We start from the raw sequence: 19,336 nt of genomic DNA, 5'->3' as shown, positions 1-19,336 counted from the left end.
GTAATAGTGACACTCTTCTGCTTTGGTCAGGCCCCACCTGGAATATTGTGTCCAGTTCTGGGCACCACAGTTCAAAAAGGACTTTGAGAAACTGGAGCGTGTCCAAAGGAGGGCGATTAAAATGGTGAAGGGCCTGGAAACCATGTCCTATGAGGAACGACTTAGGGAGCTGGGGATGTTTAGCCTGGAGAAGAGAAAGTTAAGAGGTGATATGATAGCCCTGTTTAAATACTTGAAGGGATGTCATATTGAGGAGGGAGCAAGCTTGTTTTCTGCTGTTCCAGAGACTAAAATACGGAACAATGGATGCGAGCTACAGGAAAAGAGATTCCACCTCAACATTAGGGGGAACTAATGCCTTTTGTTTTCTTTAGTTCACAATCTCACAAAGAGAGTATCCTTCTCTGCTGCATCAGTGTTCAATGTACGAAACAGAGTTAAAAGTACAGTAAGATATTAAAAGCTTACAGCTGCCATGTCTTTTATGAGTTTAATAATGATCTCTGAAATTTGTGTTGGGGTTGAGCCTTTCATCCACCAATGGCTTTCACCTCGTCTAAGATAACTAGAGAGAGAAAAAATATAATCAGAGTCAAGGAACAAATTAAAGTATCATTGAAAGTAAAATATAATTTAGAAGCTTCAAAAAGAGTTTGTACACTTTTTTTTTTAAAAAAAGGAAAGTGTAAAACATTTTTTCCAGTTTAGTAAAGTCAAAAATTGAAACAGTACAATTTCTACTAACCTGGAATTGAAAATCATTGGCAGTGTAACCGTAGTTACCCCTTTGCCAGCTGCAGTACCAGCTGTACCAGTTATTGTGGTTCCTTTGGCCTTTAGCTGTACAGTGAGTGCTTTGGCAATACATCCCAGAAGCATGTCCAAGATACCCAGTTTATTCCAATCTCCCTTCTCTGTTGAATGAATGATATCACTTATATCCGCTGGGGGTAGTGCCTTGACCCCTATGATACTAGCCAAGCGACTAGGAGTTACTTCTGGCAGCACACGCCTCAGTAAGGATGTTACCTAGAAGAAGCATCCAAGAAGTTAGCTATTTTTTTGCTGGTATATCTAATGCATCAATTAAGCCTTACAATAACTTTAATTGTATACTAGAAGTGCTTGAATTCGGCCGTGGTTCTTTTTTCTTCTTCTTCTTCTTTTTTTTTTGAAAAAGACTTTTCTCTGAACTAACCTGCCTCTGTACCCTGGGAGAAGCAGTATGTAGCAGTGAGAAGAGATCCTGAAGCAAAGTCAGTTGCTGAGCCAAATACTGACGCCCAACGTTAGAACCACTCAGTGCCAGCACCATGGAGAGCAGCTCAAAACAATAGGCATCAGATGATGCATCTTCATCACTGGGCTGAGAGTTAGCATTCTCCTTGCTAGAAATGGCATGTTCCCATTCTTCACGTACACGAGTGGCTTCCATACGGATAGCTTGTACGATATGAGCACAAACCTAAACAAAACAAACCAAGAGGCACACAGAGTGAAAACAAATTAAACAGGAATTCAGCCACAATCTGACTCCAAGATAATTAAAAATGGAAGTTAATTTGCAATTCCCTTTAATCAGTCCCCCAGAATGAACAATTTTTGGTCTTTACTCTTAAGTGTAATGCAATGGTAATTCCATCACCAAATTGCATACGCACAGCTCTTCCTTTCAGTAAAGTGATGCAAATATGCTGCTTTAGGTAGTACAATTAAAGGCTCATTCCCAATGTGCTTTGGTGTACAATTACACTATAGTGTGAAATCAAGCCTTAGAATGCTTGGCCCTTTTCACTATTTTGCATGCATCAGTGTTAATGTGTACCTTGACTCTGTCCAAATAATCCAAGTGTCGACAAAAAAGCAGTGTGAAAAATGTGTCTGCCTATGAACAGGGATGAATACATTTCTGAGATGAATATTTATAGAAAATAAGCCAACAGTTGTTCTTGTATGTCACCATGCATTTAATGCATAAAAATAGGTTCTACTTTCAAATATCATTTTTTAAAAATAACTTTTTTGAGAAAAAACAAAAAAAGCTTATTCTTCTCCACTACCATCTGTCACAAGAAAATTGTGGATCTAGGTAATACTCCTTTTCAGTATTTTAAAACTAATTCCAGTTTGACGGATTACAGCCACATAATCAAATTATATGAACAAGTAGGCTTTGCACATACACACTTATGTATGTGCCTTGGACCAAGACAGATTGGTCACTACATCCTCTTCCTTTCAATGGAAATTAAGTTCATTGTGCTTTTTTAAGTTGTAATGAGATGGCAGAAATACTCCTTTGGGACAGAAGGTGGCTCTGGTAACACCAGGCATAACACTGGTGTCTACATAATAGGTTTTGTCCTCTTCTCTCCAATGACCTAAGTTGCTAGACTTCCTCTCCTTGGACCCTGGAGATCACACATGCAAGTCTGTGTATAGCATTTAGAACAGCAGAAGATTATTATAGTAAACAAACCTGCTTTTGCAAATTGGTCAGTTTACTTCTACTGAATATGATTCCAACCATGTGCTCCTTCAGGTCTGCATCTGAAGTGGCCTTTAAATGGAAATGTTAACATTTGATGAAAATAACTGAGAGAATATCAAATTTCACATTTTGACTTCTGAAACATGAAGCCTTCTATTATCAGAATTTTAGAGTAGTTTTGTTACTCTTAGGTATGATATTTAGCAAAAGAAAAGATTTAAGTCAATCTGAAACCACAGAAAAAATAGATACATTTAACATATTTTTTTTCATTTTTAAAGGGGCACTATGAACAATAAATATTTGATCAGAGATGAACACTCTTACACTCCTAATGCTGGTCTAAGCATTTAATGATCAAGATACTAATCTTTGAACTTTATGTCAGAGAGCTTCATCCCCTGAGCTAATAAGGAGATTACCACACTATACTCTTACAGTGTTGCTATTGCACTATAACTGCTCTGGCTGCCTCCTGTTATTTCTGGGATTTGCAGTTTAAGGAGGGGGCATTTAGAATTCTCAGCCAGAGAGCTCTTAAACCTTACTGAACTACAAGCCTCAGAATGCAACAGGAGGCAGCCAGAGGAGTAAAAGTGGAATGGCAGCATTGTAGTGCAGTAAACTATTATGAGGTGAAGCAGATAGCCCAAATGGAGTGATCTGTGGCTGTTTCGGATGCAATCGCTCTGGGACTGTGGTGACCGGAAGCTGTGGTCCTGAAGCCGGCCGCTGCCTGGATCCCAAATGGGCTGCCAGCAGGAGCAGCTTTTTGCAGTTCCTTTTTGGGCCTGCTCTGGGCCAGTTTAGCCAGTCCCAGAGCAGCTTCCAGGAGGCTTAGAGGCATGCGTCATTTGAATGCCATGCCCCCAAAGTGCCCAGAAGGCACTTTATTTGGCTCGTCTGCTTCAGGTCTTAGTTTAGTGGCTGTTAAGTATGGAATAATACAATGGCAGCACAAGCGTGCATAGGTTTATTAACTTGTGAATCAAAATATCTGAAACAAATTGCTTCCTAAGACTCCTGCTACCTGAGACTGGAGTATTGGTAGAAGTAATTCAAATTGATATTCAAAGCTTCAGAATTTATGCATGAATTATAAGGAATGTCTGATCAAAGTACAAACAAGATCTGACAAAATTTGCATTACTAGCATCACCATTTTAGAATAATCGTTTTAGAATCATAGTAATTATGGAATACAAATAAATACATTGTGTACTTTTTCTTCTCCTTCAGGTGAAGACAGCAGAGCCTTTTCTTCTTGCTCTGGCGTAGGCTCTGCATCTCCAGATATGAGTTTTCCAAATACCTGTTAGAGAACATAAAATATATAATGGAACAGTACAGAGGGGAATCCACAAACCTTTTATAGAAGCATATAGGAACGCTAGATACAAAGGCCGTCATAATTCAGGATGTTACATCCTTATCTACTGGGAAATAACAATTTAAAAATATTTGTGTGTGCAGTGCATTATGTGTCTCAATGCCAATTATAAAGGGCAAATAAGAGATTTTTTTGTGGGTTTTTCAGGCTATGCGGCTGTGTTCTGAAAGAGTTTATTCACCAGCATCTGTGGCTGGCATCTTCAGAGAATGCTGGCATGGGAGTGAGTGGGGTATATACACTGTGTGGCTCTTGGTTGAGAGGAAGTGATTTACATGTTAATCTGTGCGTTGGTCTGTTGTTGTATGGCAAGGCCTCAGTGTGTGTTCCACTGTTTGCTGGGAACCCCCCCCCCCCTTTCCGACCCAGTGGGGGGAAAAGAAGCACAATAAAAAAACAGGTAGACCAGGCAAAAAGGATCTGTGAACTCCACTTCCTGGAAGATGAATTGAAGCACCTAGAGTGGGCTCTACAGGCTAATGGTTACTTCAGTTCAGACATCAGAAGGGCTGCCAGACACAGAAAAACCATAGGAGTGTAGACAAACAACCACCCAAACAGAAGGTATTTTTACCATACATCAAAGGAGTCACTTCCTCATTCACTTCCATACCAGCATCTCTGAAGATGCCACCCACAGTCAAGAATAAACTCTTGCAGAACACGGCCACATAGCCCGAAAAACCTACTTAAAACTATGGATGCTGGCTATGAAAGCCTTTGACTTCACACAAGTAAGAGAGCTTCTACTACAACCAAGACTTGCAAACACATCACATGTGCCCTGAAAAATAATGTTAAATAGGAAACTGTTCCCTATTTGCACAAATCAATTGGTTCTGATACTATAAAGCAGTGTTTTAAAGGTAGAGATTGCATTTAAATATTTACTTGCAATTAGTATATATCAGTACCAGCTGCAGACCAAGATGTTGACATTCCTACTACCTAAACATATGGACTAATTCACTAATAAAGTCTACCTACTGTGAAAAACAGAATTATTAAAAAGGTATTTGTTAAAACTATGGGAAATATACAATATATATACAAAAGAAATGGGTACCAGAGTTACAGGTTGAGTATCCCTTATCAGGAATTCCGAAATCTGAAATACTCCCAAAATCCAAATGTCCACATGGGTGGCTGAGACAGTGACAACTTTGCTCTCTGATGGTTCAGTGTACACAAACTTTCTTCCATGCACGAAAGTATGAAAAATATTGCATATAAAATTATCTTCAGCCCGTGTTATCAGGTGTATACAAAACATAAATAAATTTCATGCTTAGGCTCCTGTTGCTTATTTATCTCTCTCTATCCTCACATCTTGTTCTTTGCTACTTGTATTGTGTATGGGATAGGAGGCTGGAGAGAAACTGAGGATCTGAGAGATGAATGAGCAGGAGCACTGCAGCCACCTACCTCGAAGGTGGTAGCTGGCAGCAAAAAGTTTTAGTTTTTGGAGGTTTTCAGATTTCTGGAATGGGGTATTCAACAACCTGTATAAGTATTTGTAAATAAATTAATACAAGAAATAGAATACAATAGAATGGAGAAAGAAAGCCATGCTTTGTTTATAATGTTTGAAATGAAGCTGTACAAAGAGTCTTAATATCTCACCTGAGATGTAATGAGTCTGAAGACTCGAAGTGTCTCAGCTTCACAGTTTCTTTGTTGAGCTACACTTGCTGAGATCTGGCCTGCTATTTTGATGTTTTCACCATCCTTCCATCCCAGTACTTTCACTTGCCTAACTCTAAGGGTATTCTCTGGCCCTTTCAATTCAATTTTGATGATATGGTTATCTCCACCAGGAAGTTCGCTTGTTACCCAGCCAATATGCCTTGAATCCAAGTCAACCTGGCGCATAGGAATACAAAGACAGAGTTAAAAATGATTCAGGGACTTGCATTAGGCAGTAACTAATACAAAAGTCAAGACGTCAGGTTATCAACATTCATCCATGTGGTTGTAATCAGTGAGGGTACAGGGAAGTCATACACTTTTTAAACTATAGCTATACAGGCTTAGCTCAGCATGTGCTAACAGATACAGATATCTGACAACCCACCTGTTCTCCAATATGCTCCCACCTCCTTCAGCATGCCTGCTGAGGGACCACCATGGAGCAATATTCATGGAATCTATGGAATTCAGCTATTGTGTGATTTCTTTACCACCTGGTGATGGTCCAAAAGCTCCTGAGCGGGGCCTGACCCTAGTAGACTGCACCCCCAAATTCCCAAACACAGGGGAGGATTGGCATGCAGTCCCTGTCTCCTCTCCCAAACTAGAACCATCTTTATGACATACCAAGAAAGCTGCGACAAATTAGAGGCAATTTAACCAAGCACATCAAAGTCAATACAATCAACCAAGCATTCAACCTGGGATAGGTGAGTGGAAAGGTGGTCAAACACTGAATGACAGGAGTCATTCCCTTAATGGTACAAAGGGGCATTTTCTAGCATTTGGACCAGGCTGCCTCTGATTTCTCTAAATGCTATTCAGATAGATTGGAGTGATGTCTGTCTGGGGAAAGACCTGCCACCCCCAGTCACTGAATAATCCACCACTAGGAGGTCAGCAAAAATTGCATGCAATCCTCTGGAAACTAGACTGGCAACAAAGGACCCACAAATAAGCCACTCTGTAGGTTGGGGCCTCCTGCTTCAATCCAGCCAACTGCAGTCAAGTAATAAATATGCTCATGTGGATCAGCTCTAAAACAAACCAAGTATGGCTTTACAGCTTTAAACAGTTAAGTCTGGTGCAGTGTGTGGCTTCTACAGTCGTGTTATAATTTATTACAGGCACAGAGGAGGGATGTAGTGCATAAAATGAGGGAAATCCTCACACACACTCCAGTTATGTGTTTCTCTTACTGCTGCAGCAAAGAAATGGTGCAAGCAGGTCTAGTGCTCATTCATGGAATCTAATGGAATGTTAGATACACAGCATTAGGTATGTTGTCTGATTCACCGGCAGTGCAATTTATGACTGCAGACAAAGTGAAGACAGGTGCCCCATTCCAGACAATGGCACTGTTTCTCCTCCCTAGAGGCTCACGAAGTTTTTGAGAGCTCTGATATGTAATGGGAAATTCAGCCAAGCAGAGGCAGCCTGTTTGGAATGCAGGGCGTGGAGCTCAGGCGCAGGCAGAAGTTTCACTCAGATCCATTATATGGGTTCAGAATGGCTTCCCCATTACAGCAACTAGGGTACTACATCTTGGCTAGGAAGAGCTCATGATTTGGGCAGATAGGCTGTGGGACATGTTTGCTACATGCTTTCTTATTTCATAATCCTGATGCCATTCAAACGTTATCTTTAAATTTCTACTGCTAATTGCCTATTTAAGATGACAGAGGAAATTCTCTGATTGGTCAGTAAAGCAGGAAAATAAAAACTGAGGAAAGAGGGGTTTGAGGCAACATTTACAATGGTTTAGAATTCTGAGATCCTACCTGAACTGGTTGGCACAAGGGATTAATTCATTTATTGTGGATTGTGTCTTCAGCCCCACAGAGAATATTTTAAACATCCAGTTTAGCAAGTGCAATTATTCAAGAGACTAGACCAGATGTCAAGAATGAACTTGGTCACCAGCATAAGGCCTGACTCACTTGGAAAGACAGAGCTGAAATTAAACATAAAACTTCCAGAAGGTGGACATAGTGGAGAGGAAAGTATCCTGGATGGTTGGGGAATTTCTGACACCAGAGGTAGGTGGGAGAAGGATTCAATATTCAGAAATTTCACATCTGGATGAAGCCACTGTATTGATCCATTAAACTGCATATTTGAGCCCAATGCATGATTTCTGGATGCATGCAATATATTTATAACCTTGGTTACAACTGCAGTAAGTTTGGTAGAGGGTGTGGTCAGCCTCCACCTCTCATTATTGTGCCTAGAATGGGGGCTGGCACCAGTCTGAGGGCAGATGAAACCCCAAAGGGGGTCCTTTTAAGGAATCTTGGGGATGGGCAGATGGCTCTACTGGCTTCTACCCAGTGGTTTCCTGTGCCTGTCAATCCATGCTACTCAGAAGGCATGGTGACTGAATAAATTTCAACTAGCCAAGAGGCAAATCAATCAATGAATGGGTTGCCAGAGCTCAACCAGGATTTGGAGCCAAGCTATTTAGCCATACCATTGTGTTTTTAATCCATTCCAACAAAATGTGTCGTAGGATCATTTTTGCTAAACGTGAAGCCTCTGCAGGATCCACAAATCATAATGTATTCTATATGCTAGGGGTTCCCAACCTTTTTGACTTGCAGAGGCTTTATTTCTATGTTGGAGCCCTTAAGAGGCCTACTCTATGCCCTACCCTATGTTCCAAATTAATGGTGTATACAAGTTAATCCTTATTCTTTATTTTCATTCAATTTTTATTTCTTTTATTTTCCTGGAGCGGCTGCAAAGCACTTGGGAATATTGTATGCAATAATTACATGATCTATTCACCTGTTTTATTCTACAAAGATCTTCTACTGCTTTTCCTATTAAAAAGGTCATTGAAGTCACTTTGTTCTGCAAATGAAAAAAATGAAATAAAAGTTTGTTAGAAATCTGTTTATGCTATGGATACCACAGTTTAAAGTAAAAGACATGAATAAAAATGACTAATGAATAAATTTATTAAATTAATAAAAAAGGCATGAATAAAAATAAGTCATGACTAGCAACAGTGAAAAGAGAAAAATATCTTCTAGTAAAATAGTACAGCCTAAAGTACAATCTAAAGAATTCAAAAAATCTGTTTGAATCATTTGAAACTATCACTTCTACATGTTTCTGCTTACTTCTTGAATCTCATCGGATAGCTGGGAGATCATTTCTTTGAGCAATAGCTTGACTGTGAACTTCCAAATTATAATTTACTCATAAATTCATAATGTACGTTTATAAACCCGAGATGTATGCTCTGTTAAATTCATTTCAGCACATTTCATTTGAGAAAATGTAACCGAGTGAATTTTAAGTCTTACCCCAAGATCCCTTGAGTTATCAACATGGACAGACACATAGCGAGCATTAATTCCTTTGACACAATTAATTGTAATGTTTTTTGTTTTATTTTTATCTTCATCACCCGATTCCCAGAAGGTTTCCGTTGACCCATCAGTTAAACTTCCAATCATGGCTGGTCGGCTTGATGTTTTAATATCAACAATGCTGGTTAAATCTTTTAGACAAACTACTATACATGATTCCTGTTTTTTAAAAAAGAAATTTTAGAGTAAAATTAGTAGCAATTAGTAAACAAATATCAGTTCATGATTATCAACAAGTTCAACAAAGTACTAAAATGAGACAGTAGATTTGTAAACAAAGGCGGCACAAGAAGCTAAAGGAAATATTAGTATTCATACTTCTCTCTTTTCTCCATTTTAATGAAAGTCAGCATTTTGTAAAGTTATTTTGAACTCTGGAATAAACTTTCAGTTCTCAGAAAAAAGTAAAATAAAAATAATTTGCAGTACTAAAATATAGATTATGAGGCATGTCAAATTTCAGGTAAATGTATTTGAAGCCATTGGCCTACACATCATAATATGAACATTTGCGCCCATTAAATCTTTACAAATAGGAAATATAATTATATAAATGCTCCTGGATTTATGGAAGTAAAACATTTCAGAAAACTACCACATTTCTAGCAGTACTTTATATTCATAATGATTAGCTTTTATGATTATCTTGAAATAAAACTTGCCTGACTTATAGCTTCAAAACCAGACTGGATACTGATACTAAAGCTCTCTTCACTATCTCCATCATCAGACTTGGACAGAATGTTATTAATGTGGTGAAATACATTACTCTGGTGCAGAAACTGATGGTCAGATTGCTTGAATTTGAGGCTCCAGCATCTGGGGGAGAACAGCAAAGAATAAGATTACTTCCATTTAAAAGCATGCAAACAAAGTGTGCCCATGCCATATGCAGGCTTGTCTTACACGGATTTGAGCCTACGCTTAAGGCTAGCCGCAGAGGACAAAATGCCACCATAGAGAGTAACAGGATCTAAGCATACACAGTTTTTCCTAAACGCAGGAGGGTGAGGGAGGTCCAGAACAAATCCCCCACATATAGGAAGGGGCCACTGTACTCAAATAGGGGTGGGAATTATGGAGCCCTCCAGATATTGTTGGACTGAAACTTCCAGTAGACCCAATCAGGACAGCCTGTGGTGAAGAATGCTGAGAAGAACAGCCCAACAACATCTGGAGGGATGCATGATTCCAACATAGAGCATGCATCCTTTAATACACTGAAAGAACAGATATAATTCCACTACATATTTAACTAAATTGGTATGTCTGGAAGCTCTGTGATGATAGACAACTGACATCTATTTATCTCCCTATCAGAACTCCTAAGTGTATGTAAGGTAAATGATGATGGGATGGCAGGAGGAGCAATCCATCATGTTGGGTTTATCCCGGCATACCAACCTGACAAGGCAAGAGAGTTAAAGCTCTTTTTGTTTCTTTCATTAACACTCCTCCCTTCTATGCCATTTTTATTATCTAGCCCTGTCTAAAAATCATTTTCCCCTCTTACTTGCAGTTTAAACTGTTAACTAATCTTAATTTACATTGTAGCTTCTTTGCCCTTATTCCCTTTTTGAAATTTTAATGACATTCCTAATAAGGGAACATATGGATTGCTTCTCCTGCCATCCCAGAATGAACCTTCTTGGTAACAAATTCTCATTCTTGGGATGGCAGGTGGAGCAATCCACCATGTTTGGGATCTACCCAAGCTCCGCAATACTGGATGGGATTCTCAACTATGTCTGAACTACTGCTTGAAGCACTGTTCTTCCAAAGGAAGCCCATGTCAATCTGTATTTATCTAATTCGCAGTGTTTAATGAAAGTAGTTGGTTCACTCCATCCTGCTGCCTTGCATATATTTTGCAAAGAAATCAAAGCTGTATATGCTTTACTAGTAACCAATGACCTTGTGGAATGAGGCAACACATTTTTTGGTCTAGGCTTCCTTTCAAAGTTATTTCTACTTTTACTTAAAAAGTAAAAAACCCTTTTTAGTTTTCCCTGCTCAAACGCTTCCCATATTTTTTCTGTATTAAAGCTGCCTCTGCTCAAATGCCTTTTCTGTATCTAATACCTACCTCAGAGCCATCTGTTGTAATGAACTTCCACTTGGGAGAGACATCATGAGATCAGAGATTGTCTGTAGTAGACGATGGAAAGTGTGGGGTAAAGGATGAGCTGCTTCACCAGCAATCACTATGTCTGACAATGGATGTTCACAAACTCTTGTATCCTTTTCCTTGAAAAAAATCAAATATATGTTGCATTTATTTCAAGACAGAAAATATTAACGTGATGTTTAAACATTACCACCAAAATGCAGATTAATCCCATCAAATCAAGTTCTTTGTAAAGTTTGACAGAAAAATGAATCTCTGAAGAGTTCCTAGATGCTGCTAGTGTGGCAGACAAAAGTAACTGAGGGTTTAGGTGGGAAACCGGCTAATAAGGCAATTAGAGAGTGGGCAGGGCTACTGCCAAAACGCCTCTAATATCTCCAAGAAGGTGCCAAAGCTAACGGTGCAGGCACAGAATAACCCATTTGTGTGAATTCACAGATGACCGCTCAAAGAAATACCATTACAGGTAAGCAACCTGTCCATACTCATGCACAGGCTGGAAAAAGGTTGAAATGTTTCCTTCAGCAAAGTTTGGGGAAACAAGCTGATATGTCAACTTGTTTTCTGTTAAGTCAGAAGGCTAAATAAGAGAAACATCCTTTCTGTATGCCTGAGAGGGAGACTCTGCTCCTATCACAGGCTGACAGGAATACTAGTAGGGCGGATGTACACCTGCTTGCTGTCCCACCCCAGACTCCTTATGGAACATAGGCATTTAAAGTTTTGCATTGTATAGTCTTGTTCTGCATTAATATATTAGGTTGGTCAGGTTAATCCCAACAAAGGAGGTCCAAAGAAGTTTCTGTATATTCTGCACTTCATTCATGAAATCCATAATTATATGGTACACAGGCATTGCAGAAGAAAAGAATCAGCACTTAATATATGCCAGAGGTGGAGTAGAATGACTGGTTCAATGTTGCTCTCTCCCTTATTTATTTTGGCCCATCCCGTCCCATCCCATCATTTCTTCCCTATTTATGAATGCCAGTTGTCTTGGGTGTCAGCACTCCCAAATACTTGTGTTATACTGACAGGCCTATTCTTTGTTTATTTTACCACAGCAGATCTCACTAGCATTTTCTTGTTGAGCCAAACTGAGCTCTGGCATCTCCTTTTTTCATTGAATCCATGAACCTGGAGGCTAAGCTCAGCCCTGAAACTTTGCTCAGTGGGAAGGTCCAAGGACAGGGATTTTTCTTGAAACCTTAATGACGCGTGTGTGTGTAGATATTTTATCAAGATACCTGAAAATGCGCCTTTTCTAGCTACTCTCTTTGATTCTGATCAGAGGTAGAAGTGGCTTGCTTTGTTTGGGCTTTATGGGTAAACTGAGGATATGACAGCCTTGCAGTTTGGAAGGCAAAGGTGCATAGAATTCTTTCAAGAATGTACCATACTCAATCATCTCTTATTTATTTATTTATTTATTTATTTATTTATTAAAATCCCACCTATTGTACTTCGGACCTGCTGGGAAATGATTCAAGTGACTGCTTACACCCTTGGCCTCCTCCTGTCTCCAGAAAAAGATTTAGTTCAAACTGCTCTGATAAGATAGTACACAGACTCTGCCATGGCCTATCAGCAGTTTGCATTTCATTGTCTGTTTGATCAGAACATTAGTGTACAAAACCTGCATTGGTGTTGTATTTAAAAACTGAACCAGTTACATTCAAAACTGAAATACAGAGAATAACTGCATATATTATAACACTTTTGCAGTCAAAGCCAAAGAAAACAAATTATTTAAATACTGTTACGAACAGCAAGTGATGGATCCAGTTGTATATTTCTTAGGAGGAAATTCAACAGAGTGGGGACCATAACTAAAAAGGGCTGATCTTTAGTGCCTGCAAACCGTACAGATCGTAATGACACATTAGTGGGCCCCAGTAATGTTTTTAACATTGGCGCAAAGTTCAGGAGAGTGTTGGTGGTCCTTCAATAATGTTGACCCAAACTAACACTTTGAATTGGATATTAAAATATACCAACCATTTCTGGCATCATATTGTTTGTATACTAAAACCCAACTGTTTAGCCCCAACAATAGCTTGAATAGATGTGTTCTGTACTAGCTGAAGTTCTCAAGTCATCTTTAAAGGCAGCCTTACATAGAACACACCACAATGATCTTGTCTGGATGTAACTACTGTGTGGATAATGAAGGCATTTCATAATTAAAGTTATGCCTGACACACCAATTTTACCAAGTTGGTAAAAGGTGCTCTCACTCCCAGTACCACTTGTTGCTTCCACAAATATTGTCAAATTTTGAAGCAGTCCCCAAACTATTAACTAACTGTTTCAGGGAGAGTGTAATCCTATCCAACACCCTCCTACAGATCAGCAGGCTTCCCTACTCACAGTCCTCTTGTTTAACCAGTATTTTTAAACAAGGGCACATTCATTTGAACTCTTACTAATGGTCTGCATATTCATATTCAAGACTTCCAGTCACTTTTTGGCAACGCACTTGAATGTTTTAACAAAATAAATTGGGAGTAGGCTTAATTACATACTCAGAAAAATAAAAACTGAGTTTAATATCACTAAAATCATCTTTCTTACTACCCACCCTGTTAAGATGAAAACTAGCATTATTTTGGTATATTTTCCCCATTTCTTTTTGCTGAAAAAGGATCTGCCTTAATAGTTTTAATGCACTCAATGCACCTTAGTGCACTAAGGAGGATCTGCCTTAATAGTTTTTGTGAAGAATACTATGATGATCTTGACTGATAGGAAAGTTTTTTTAAAAAATGGCAATGAACATTCTATAGTATCTTATTCAACTCAACACTCAAGGATTAAATAATTCTAATGAAGTCCTACAATGTTCTTCCCAAAAAATGTACTATATTTTGTACTTACAAAATCATATTAAATGTACAGACAATTTAAGGAAGCCTAAATAAAATGATTTTCATCGAGGCAAATAAATGTTTAAAAAGCTTTTGATTATTCATATCATTTTAAAACTAATTATGAAAAACTTCAAGCTGTCAAAAGTTTAACACTTATTTTTCAAAATTACTAAAGTTACTGTTCTTTACTAACTGATGAAGTGATCAGTTTAAAAAATCATCTAGATATTTAGAAAAAAATCTGAATACATAATTACGGTATATATGTTTTCATAAAACATAACCAATATTAATATTGAAGGATTTGTAAGCAGTTCAACATACTTGTTCAATATTTTCTTTGTTTGCTTTGTTCTCCTCATCATCTTCTTCCTCTGGCTCCACAGGGGCAGGGGTAAGAGAAGCCACAAAATGCCACAGGATATCATGAAGAGATGTTGTTTGAATGACATTACAGAGAAGCCAATTAAATGCCTAGAAACCAAAAAGTTGTACTTTTTAAATATAGATGAAAATTGAAAAATAATGTACAAAAATTAGAAGATCTAATAATACTATGGAGAAAATACACATAGTTCATGCAGTTCATCACAGCCAAGAGAACAGTGTCCAATAATACTGTATATGTAGGCTATTTTTGGCAATCGTTTAAGATTAGCTGCTTGAAACTAAAAACATAGGAATGGTTTCAGAGCTAAACTGAAAGGCAGATGACCAACAGGAATCTGAATAGAATACTTAAGGCAGTAAAAGCAGATGCTATAATAGTTGGTTCATATGTTGATTGTTAATAAAAGTTTAGAAAAATCAGGATTCTGACAACAATACAAATAAAATTATGGAACAGAAGAAAGAAAGCAATGCCATCTAAATCCCAGTTTAGCAGATATTCCTGTCCATCTTTACTCAGATTCAAGCCCCACTGTGTTTAATGGAGCTATTTCCAGGCACATATTTGTATGTTTTCAGCCTAATATAGTAATTATTCACCAGAAAGGATTGGAAGATATTGAACGTCTTGTGTGGTTTTGTCATACCATTATAAATAGATACAATGCTTTAATGGCAGATATAAATGATAGAAGATATGAGTGGATAACTAAGCATACTGTGCAGACTGGAACAGGTGATGTGTGCACAACTCAAATCTCTTTGTACTCTTTTTATACACTTTACAGTAACTCAGAAAGACCATTTTTCCAGGACTTTCTTAACTGTATTAAAGGTGCTCCACAACTTACCATGGAGCAAGTTTGCGGGCTAAGGTATCATGTAGCAAAGAGCACCATGCTGGTAATGGTACAATAGCGGCTTTCTCCATTCCATAAGCCTGTGAGATTTTCATGGACCAAGGAGTGGAAAACACCAGCCAATGAATCTTGAATTCATTGACTGGCAGACAGGCCCAGAGAAGTCTGGCAGGCTTGTAAAAGCTTGTAAAGGCTTCACTTTGGTCAGGTGCTAGAATCGTTAAGGCTGTTCTCTAGCAGTCCAGCTTCAGTTGGCTTTGAGAAGTCATCCCTACCCACCCGCACTCTAGTTTTGTTTCCTATGATATATTGCTGTTTGTGTGTATTCTTCTGTCATAATTTTTGGGGTTGTTTGATATGGGATCAGGATCCAAGAGGAAAGCAGTTGGAGTTTGCATGCTCCATTAAAATTGTAAAGGGGCTCCTTTTTGGAACATTGTTAGTGTGGGCACCTCCTGCTCAGAGGTGTCTGTCTTTGCTACACTCCCAGGTGTACAGAAATAATACAGTAACGTGACCCATGTAGAATCCTATATCTGTCATTCTGGCTGTCACTTAGCAAGCAGACTGGGTTACGTGGCTTGTCAATCAGCAGGTACATCAGTCAATGTTCAGTCCAGACCCTTGTGCTAATCCTATGTGTAGCTGTAACCAGTAAGAATTGTGGCCTACTTCATTCCAAACAATTTATGTAGCACAAAGACAGATAGCTAGGATCTCAGCCATACAGGAATTGGGCTGCACATACCTTGACAACTACTTGTAAAATATATGCAGTCAAGTTAAACCAAGGTGTGGTTGTTATCTTCTCTTCACTGCTATTGCAGTGGAATAGAAAATAGTCAGACATTGCAGGCATATGTAATATACATTTATATGTATGTGCTGTTCAAGATAGCAGTACATATACCATTACATGCTTGTATCTACTGAATCTTCGTTCACGAAGCAAAGCCAGAGAGAACATTAGGCTTTCCTGGAGAGTTCAGTTTTGAAAACTAAGTATTAATACAATATAACTACTACTGTAAATACAATAAAGTACTGCCGCTGTTAGGAAGAAAATTAATGTACTAAATACCTCCATGGCAAAAACTCGGCAAGCTGATTTTCTTAAAGCTTGTTTCATTGCTATTTCAAGTCCCTCCAAGTCATGATGTTGGATTACAAATGCCAGAACAGGCCACTGGAAATTTCTCTCTCCTTTGGAAAGAGAGCTGTGGGCGGAGATTAACCGAGAAAGTTCAGGAGATGGATGTCTCAGAAGAGAGGACCCCACTTCTATTTAAAAGCATAAAAATATGTACATATTAGATGGTTAATTTTTGTTGCTTCAGCTACATAAATAGAAGCATTAGTATATTAGTATCAAATCTAAAAACTGCAAAAACAATCTGTTACTGCTTTTAAAATCTCAGACTTCATGCTATTTCTACCAAATACCAAACAGATAATGAGCCTATAACATATAAACTTCCAGGGTTTTATTTATATGCAGAGTATACTAAGAACCATACCAACACTGTCAGGTGAAAGTGATGGTACCAATAAAAAAGCAGCAAGAGTGAGCAAAGAGGTAAGTGCCATGCCTCTTTGACTATTATTTTTATTTATATTTTCCCGCCTCTCCCAGACGGATCGAGGCAGGATTACAGTCCATTAAAACCCATACATCAATAATAAAATACATATAAAATATATCAATAAAAATAATACAATTAATCTTAAAACTAACTAACTATATGAAATAACAGAAGCCCTCCTACTAATACTCTTTCTCGATAGTTCTAGATCTAGAATCTAAATTATGTTTTACACAGACACAGGACTGGTATGCAGAGATAACAGACAAAAGCAGAATATACAGTTGCAAAGAGGGGAAAAAAATCAAAACCAAACTGGAGTTTACAACTTTACCTGCATCTCCACTGTTAACTCTCCTTCTGGGAATGGCCTTTACTCGTGCAGGTAAAATGGAGTGTTGCTTGTCATATTCGGATGCTACAACTGAATATGACCTTTGAAAAACTGTGCGCTTTGCAAGATCCGTATCTGTGATGGGGCTGGTCTCTAAACTGGAAATAAGTCAGTGTACAAATTATGTTCATTACAGCATAAGCATTTGAGAACTTCAATGTGATCTATCTAATTCCTAACCATTTACTGGAGAACTATTTGTTCAAGGATGTGATTAGTGTAAATCATGATTAATAACTGTGTATATACCATGACAAATCATGGTTAATGAGAGATAAAGTTTTGCATAGAAGAAAGAAGTAGAGGAAAAGGGAACAAAATCCCATGGGCTATGTTCTTTTGAAACAGTAAAAGTTAATTTGCACTGGTCTATAAAAACCTTAAATCTAGTAGGCAACTTTGGAAATTATAAAGAACTGATCAGGGCTACCACATGAAAGGAGATTTGAGGCTAGCTAAAGAAACAAGGCCATGGTTGCAAAACATTTTTAGTGTTTCATAGATGCAGCAGGTATTTCACAGTTGAAAAAGCCAACTTGCCCACACTGCTTTAGCCAAAACCTAACATTATGTACCCAGCCATGTGTGCTCTCCCCTTGTGGAAAGATCCCAGATTGGAGATTGCAGTTTATACAGAGCTAGACAAAGAAATCCCAAGTACAACAAAGTATGATCTCTTCCTCCTTATGGAAACACCAAAAGACAAACAAGCAAATAAAAACAGTGCAGCAAATTTCTCCCCCTCCCAAATTTCCACAGGATCGACTTTTATTTATTAAAATTTATTTTATTAAAATTTATTAATTAAAAAGACACTGTCAAGTGCATAGTCCAATGTAGCCTCTTCAAAGTGTGAAATAACCCTTTCAGAGATGTTTTGGGTATACACTAGCTGTGCTACAGCACTGTGTGCTCACACTTCTTACAGCAAGACTGGAGGCCAAATTTTCACCCACAATACCCATTATTTACTGAACACAGCAAATAATCAGTCAGAAGTGACCTGTTTGATTTTTGGACCTCAGGGTTAGATTGTGTCACCCTGCACACAAACTATCAGAATCCAAAACATCACTGTTAGAGACCTGAAGAAATGGTAATAATGATTGATATCGTAGCTTCCATCTATCTAGTATGAAACAAGCACTTCCAAAAAAAAAAAAAAATTAGAAAGCATGGAACTTTTTAGAGTTATGTCAAACGTCAGTCACAGCATCACTTTTCAATAAAACTACTGGATTGGAGATATTATGAAGGTTAGTGGAAAAAATCAGAAATTCTCCTTGGAGATTAAAGTGTTACTGAGGATTATTCTCAACACATGATCTTTGGTTTCAATGATGCATTCTGTCAAATATTTGAAAAAGTAATTAATAAGCATCACAAAATGTCATAAAATTCTCTTTTAGGGCAGAAAGTCTGTTAATTAGCACACCCAGTTAATAATAATATATATTGGAATACCTTGGTGGCATGGACTTCATGTTACTTTCAGGCTCCTCAAAGACATTAGGACTGGCATCAGGAGTGACAGATATGTAAGGGGCAGGTACTGACGTTGAACGCAGATACCTCATCTCATCCTGAAAGAGGTTATCATCTTGGTAACCAACAAAGCTTTCATGATGATGTCTGAAAAAGAATTAGATACTGCATATTGTTAAAACAGTATCTTTTAAAAACAGTAATTCCATCACATTCTACCCTCTAAATGGGTACAAATCAGAAAAAAAAAGAATGCACATAATAATGTATGTACTAGCTATCCACCTCAAACACCTTGAAGTTATAACACTTGAAATTACAGAAACACTTGTTTATCAAAACCACACCACGTTTCTGGTAACCTCTGTACTTCTAAGATGCAATCCACTAGGAATATTTTAAAGATTCTCAAGTTCTTGTTCAATAGTCTTCTTTTACCCCAAGGCTTTCACAGCTAATAATGTATTGAACCAAAACAACCTTAGATCAAAATAAGAAAAGGATATTTTCTGCAACTTCAGATATATCTCTACCTACATCTCTACCTTCCACAAACCAAACTAAACCAAACCAAGTTCTAAACAGAATCAGCACAGTATGGTCAATTCCAGGATGATTTCTTCCATGTCTTTACTTTCTATAGTTTACACATTAATCCCATCCTGTCATTTGAACTGCT

General features: G+C 38.0%; 1 protein-coding gene across 13 annotated transcripts in view; it reads right to left on the bottom strand.

Annotated features, from left to right (window-relative positions):
* MYCBP2 (MYC binding protein 2) overlaps nucleotides 1-19,336 on the bottom strand; it is a 176,381-nt gene that overhangs the window by 17,332 nt on the left and 139,713 nt on the right. For 11 of the 13 annotated variants that reach the window (XM_042460905.1, XM_042460909.1, XM_042460914.1 and 8 more), the window contains 14 exons: nucleotides 18,637-18,804; nucleotides 17,113-17,270; nucleotides 16,277-16,476; nucleotides 14,270-14,419; nucleotides 11,034-11,194; nucleotides 9,610-9,766; nucleotides 8,882-9,106; nucleotides 8,358-8,423; nucleotides 5,505-5,744; nucleotides 3,705-3,803; nucleotides 2,480-2,560; nucleotides 1,199-1,465; nucleotides 746-1,029; nucleotides 469-565 (listed from right to left, as the gene is read on the bottom strand). In XM_042460905.1, the coding sequence (XP_042316839.1) occupies nucleotides 469-565; nucleotides 746-1,029; nucleotides 1,199-1,465; nucleotides 2,480-2,560; nucleotides 3,705-3,803; nucleotides 5,505-5,744; nucleotides 8,358-8,423; nucleotides 8,882-9,106; nucleotides 9,610-9,766; nucleotides 11,034-11,194; nucleotides 14,270-14,419; nucleotides 16,277-16,476; nucleotides 17,113-17,270; nucleotides 18,637-18,804 (2,353 nt within the window). The remainder of the gene's footprint in view (nucleotides 1-468; nucleotides 566-745; nucleotides 1,030-1,198; nucleotides 1,466-2,479; nucleotides 2,561-3,704; nucleotides 3,804-5,504; nucleotides 5,745-8,357; nucleotides 8,424-8,881; nucleotides 9,107-9,609; nucleotides 9,767-11,033; nucleotides 11,195-14,269; nucleotides 14,420-16,276; nucleotides 16,477-17,112; nucleotides 17,271-18,636; nucleotides 18,805-19,336) is intronic. The other 2 variants (XM_042460907.1, XM_042460918.1) reach the window with 1 other exon arrangement.

This window comes from Sceloporus undulatus, chromosome 3, assembly GCF_019175285.1.
Source record: "Sceloporus undulatus isolate JIND9_A2432 ecotype Alabama chromosome 3, SceUnd_v1.1, whole genome shotgun sequence".
NCBI classification, from domain to species: Eukaryota; Metazoa; Chordata; class Lepidosauria; order Squamata; family Phrynosomatidae; genus Sceloporus; species Sceloporus undulatus.
This window is presented reverse-complemented; position numbering and strand designations above follow the sequence as displayed.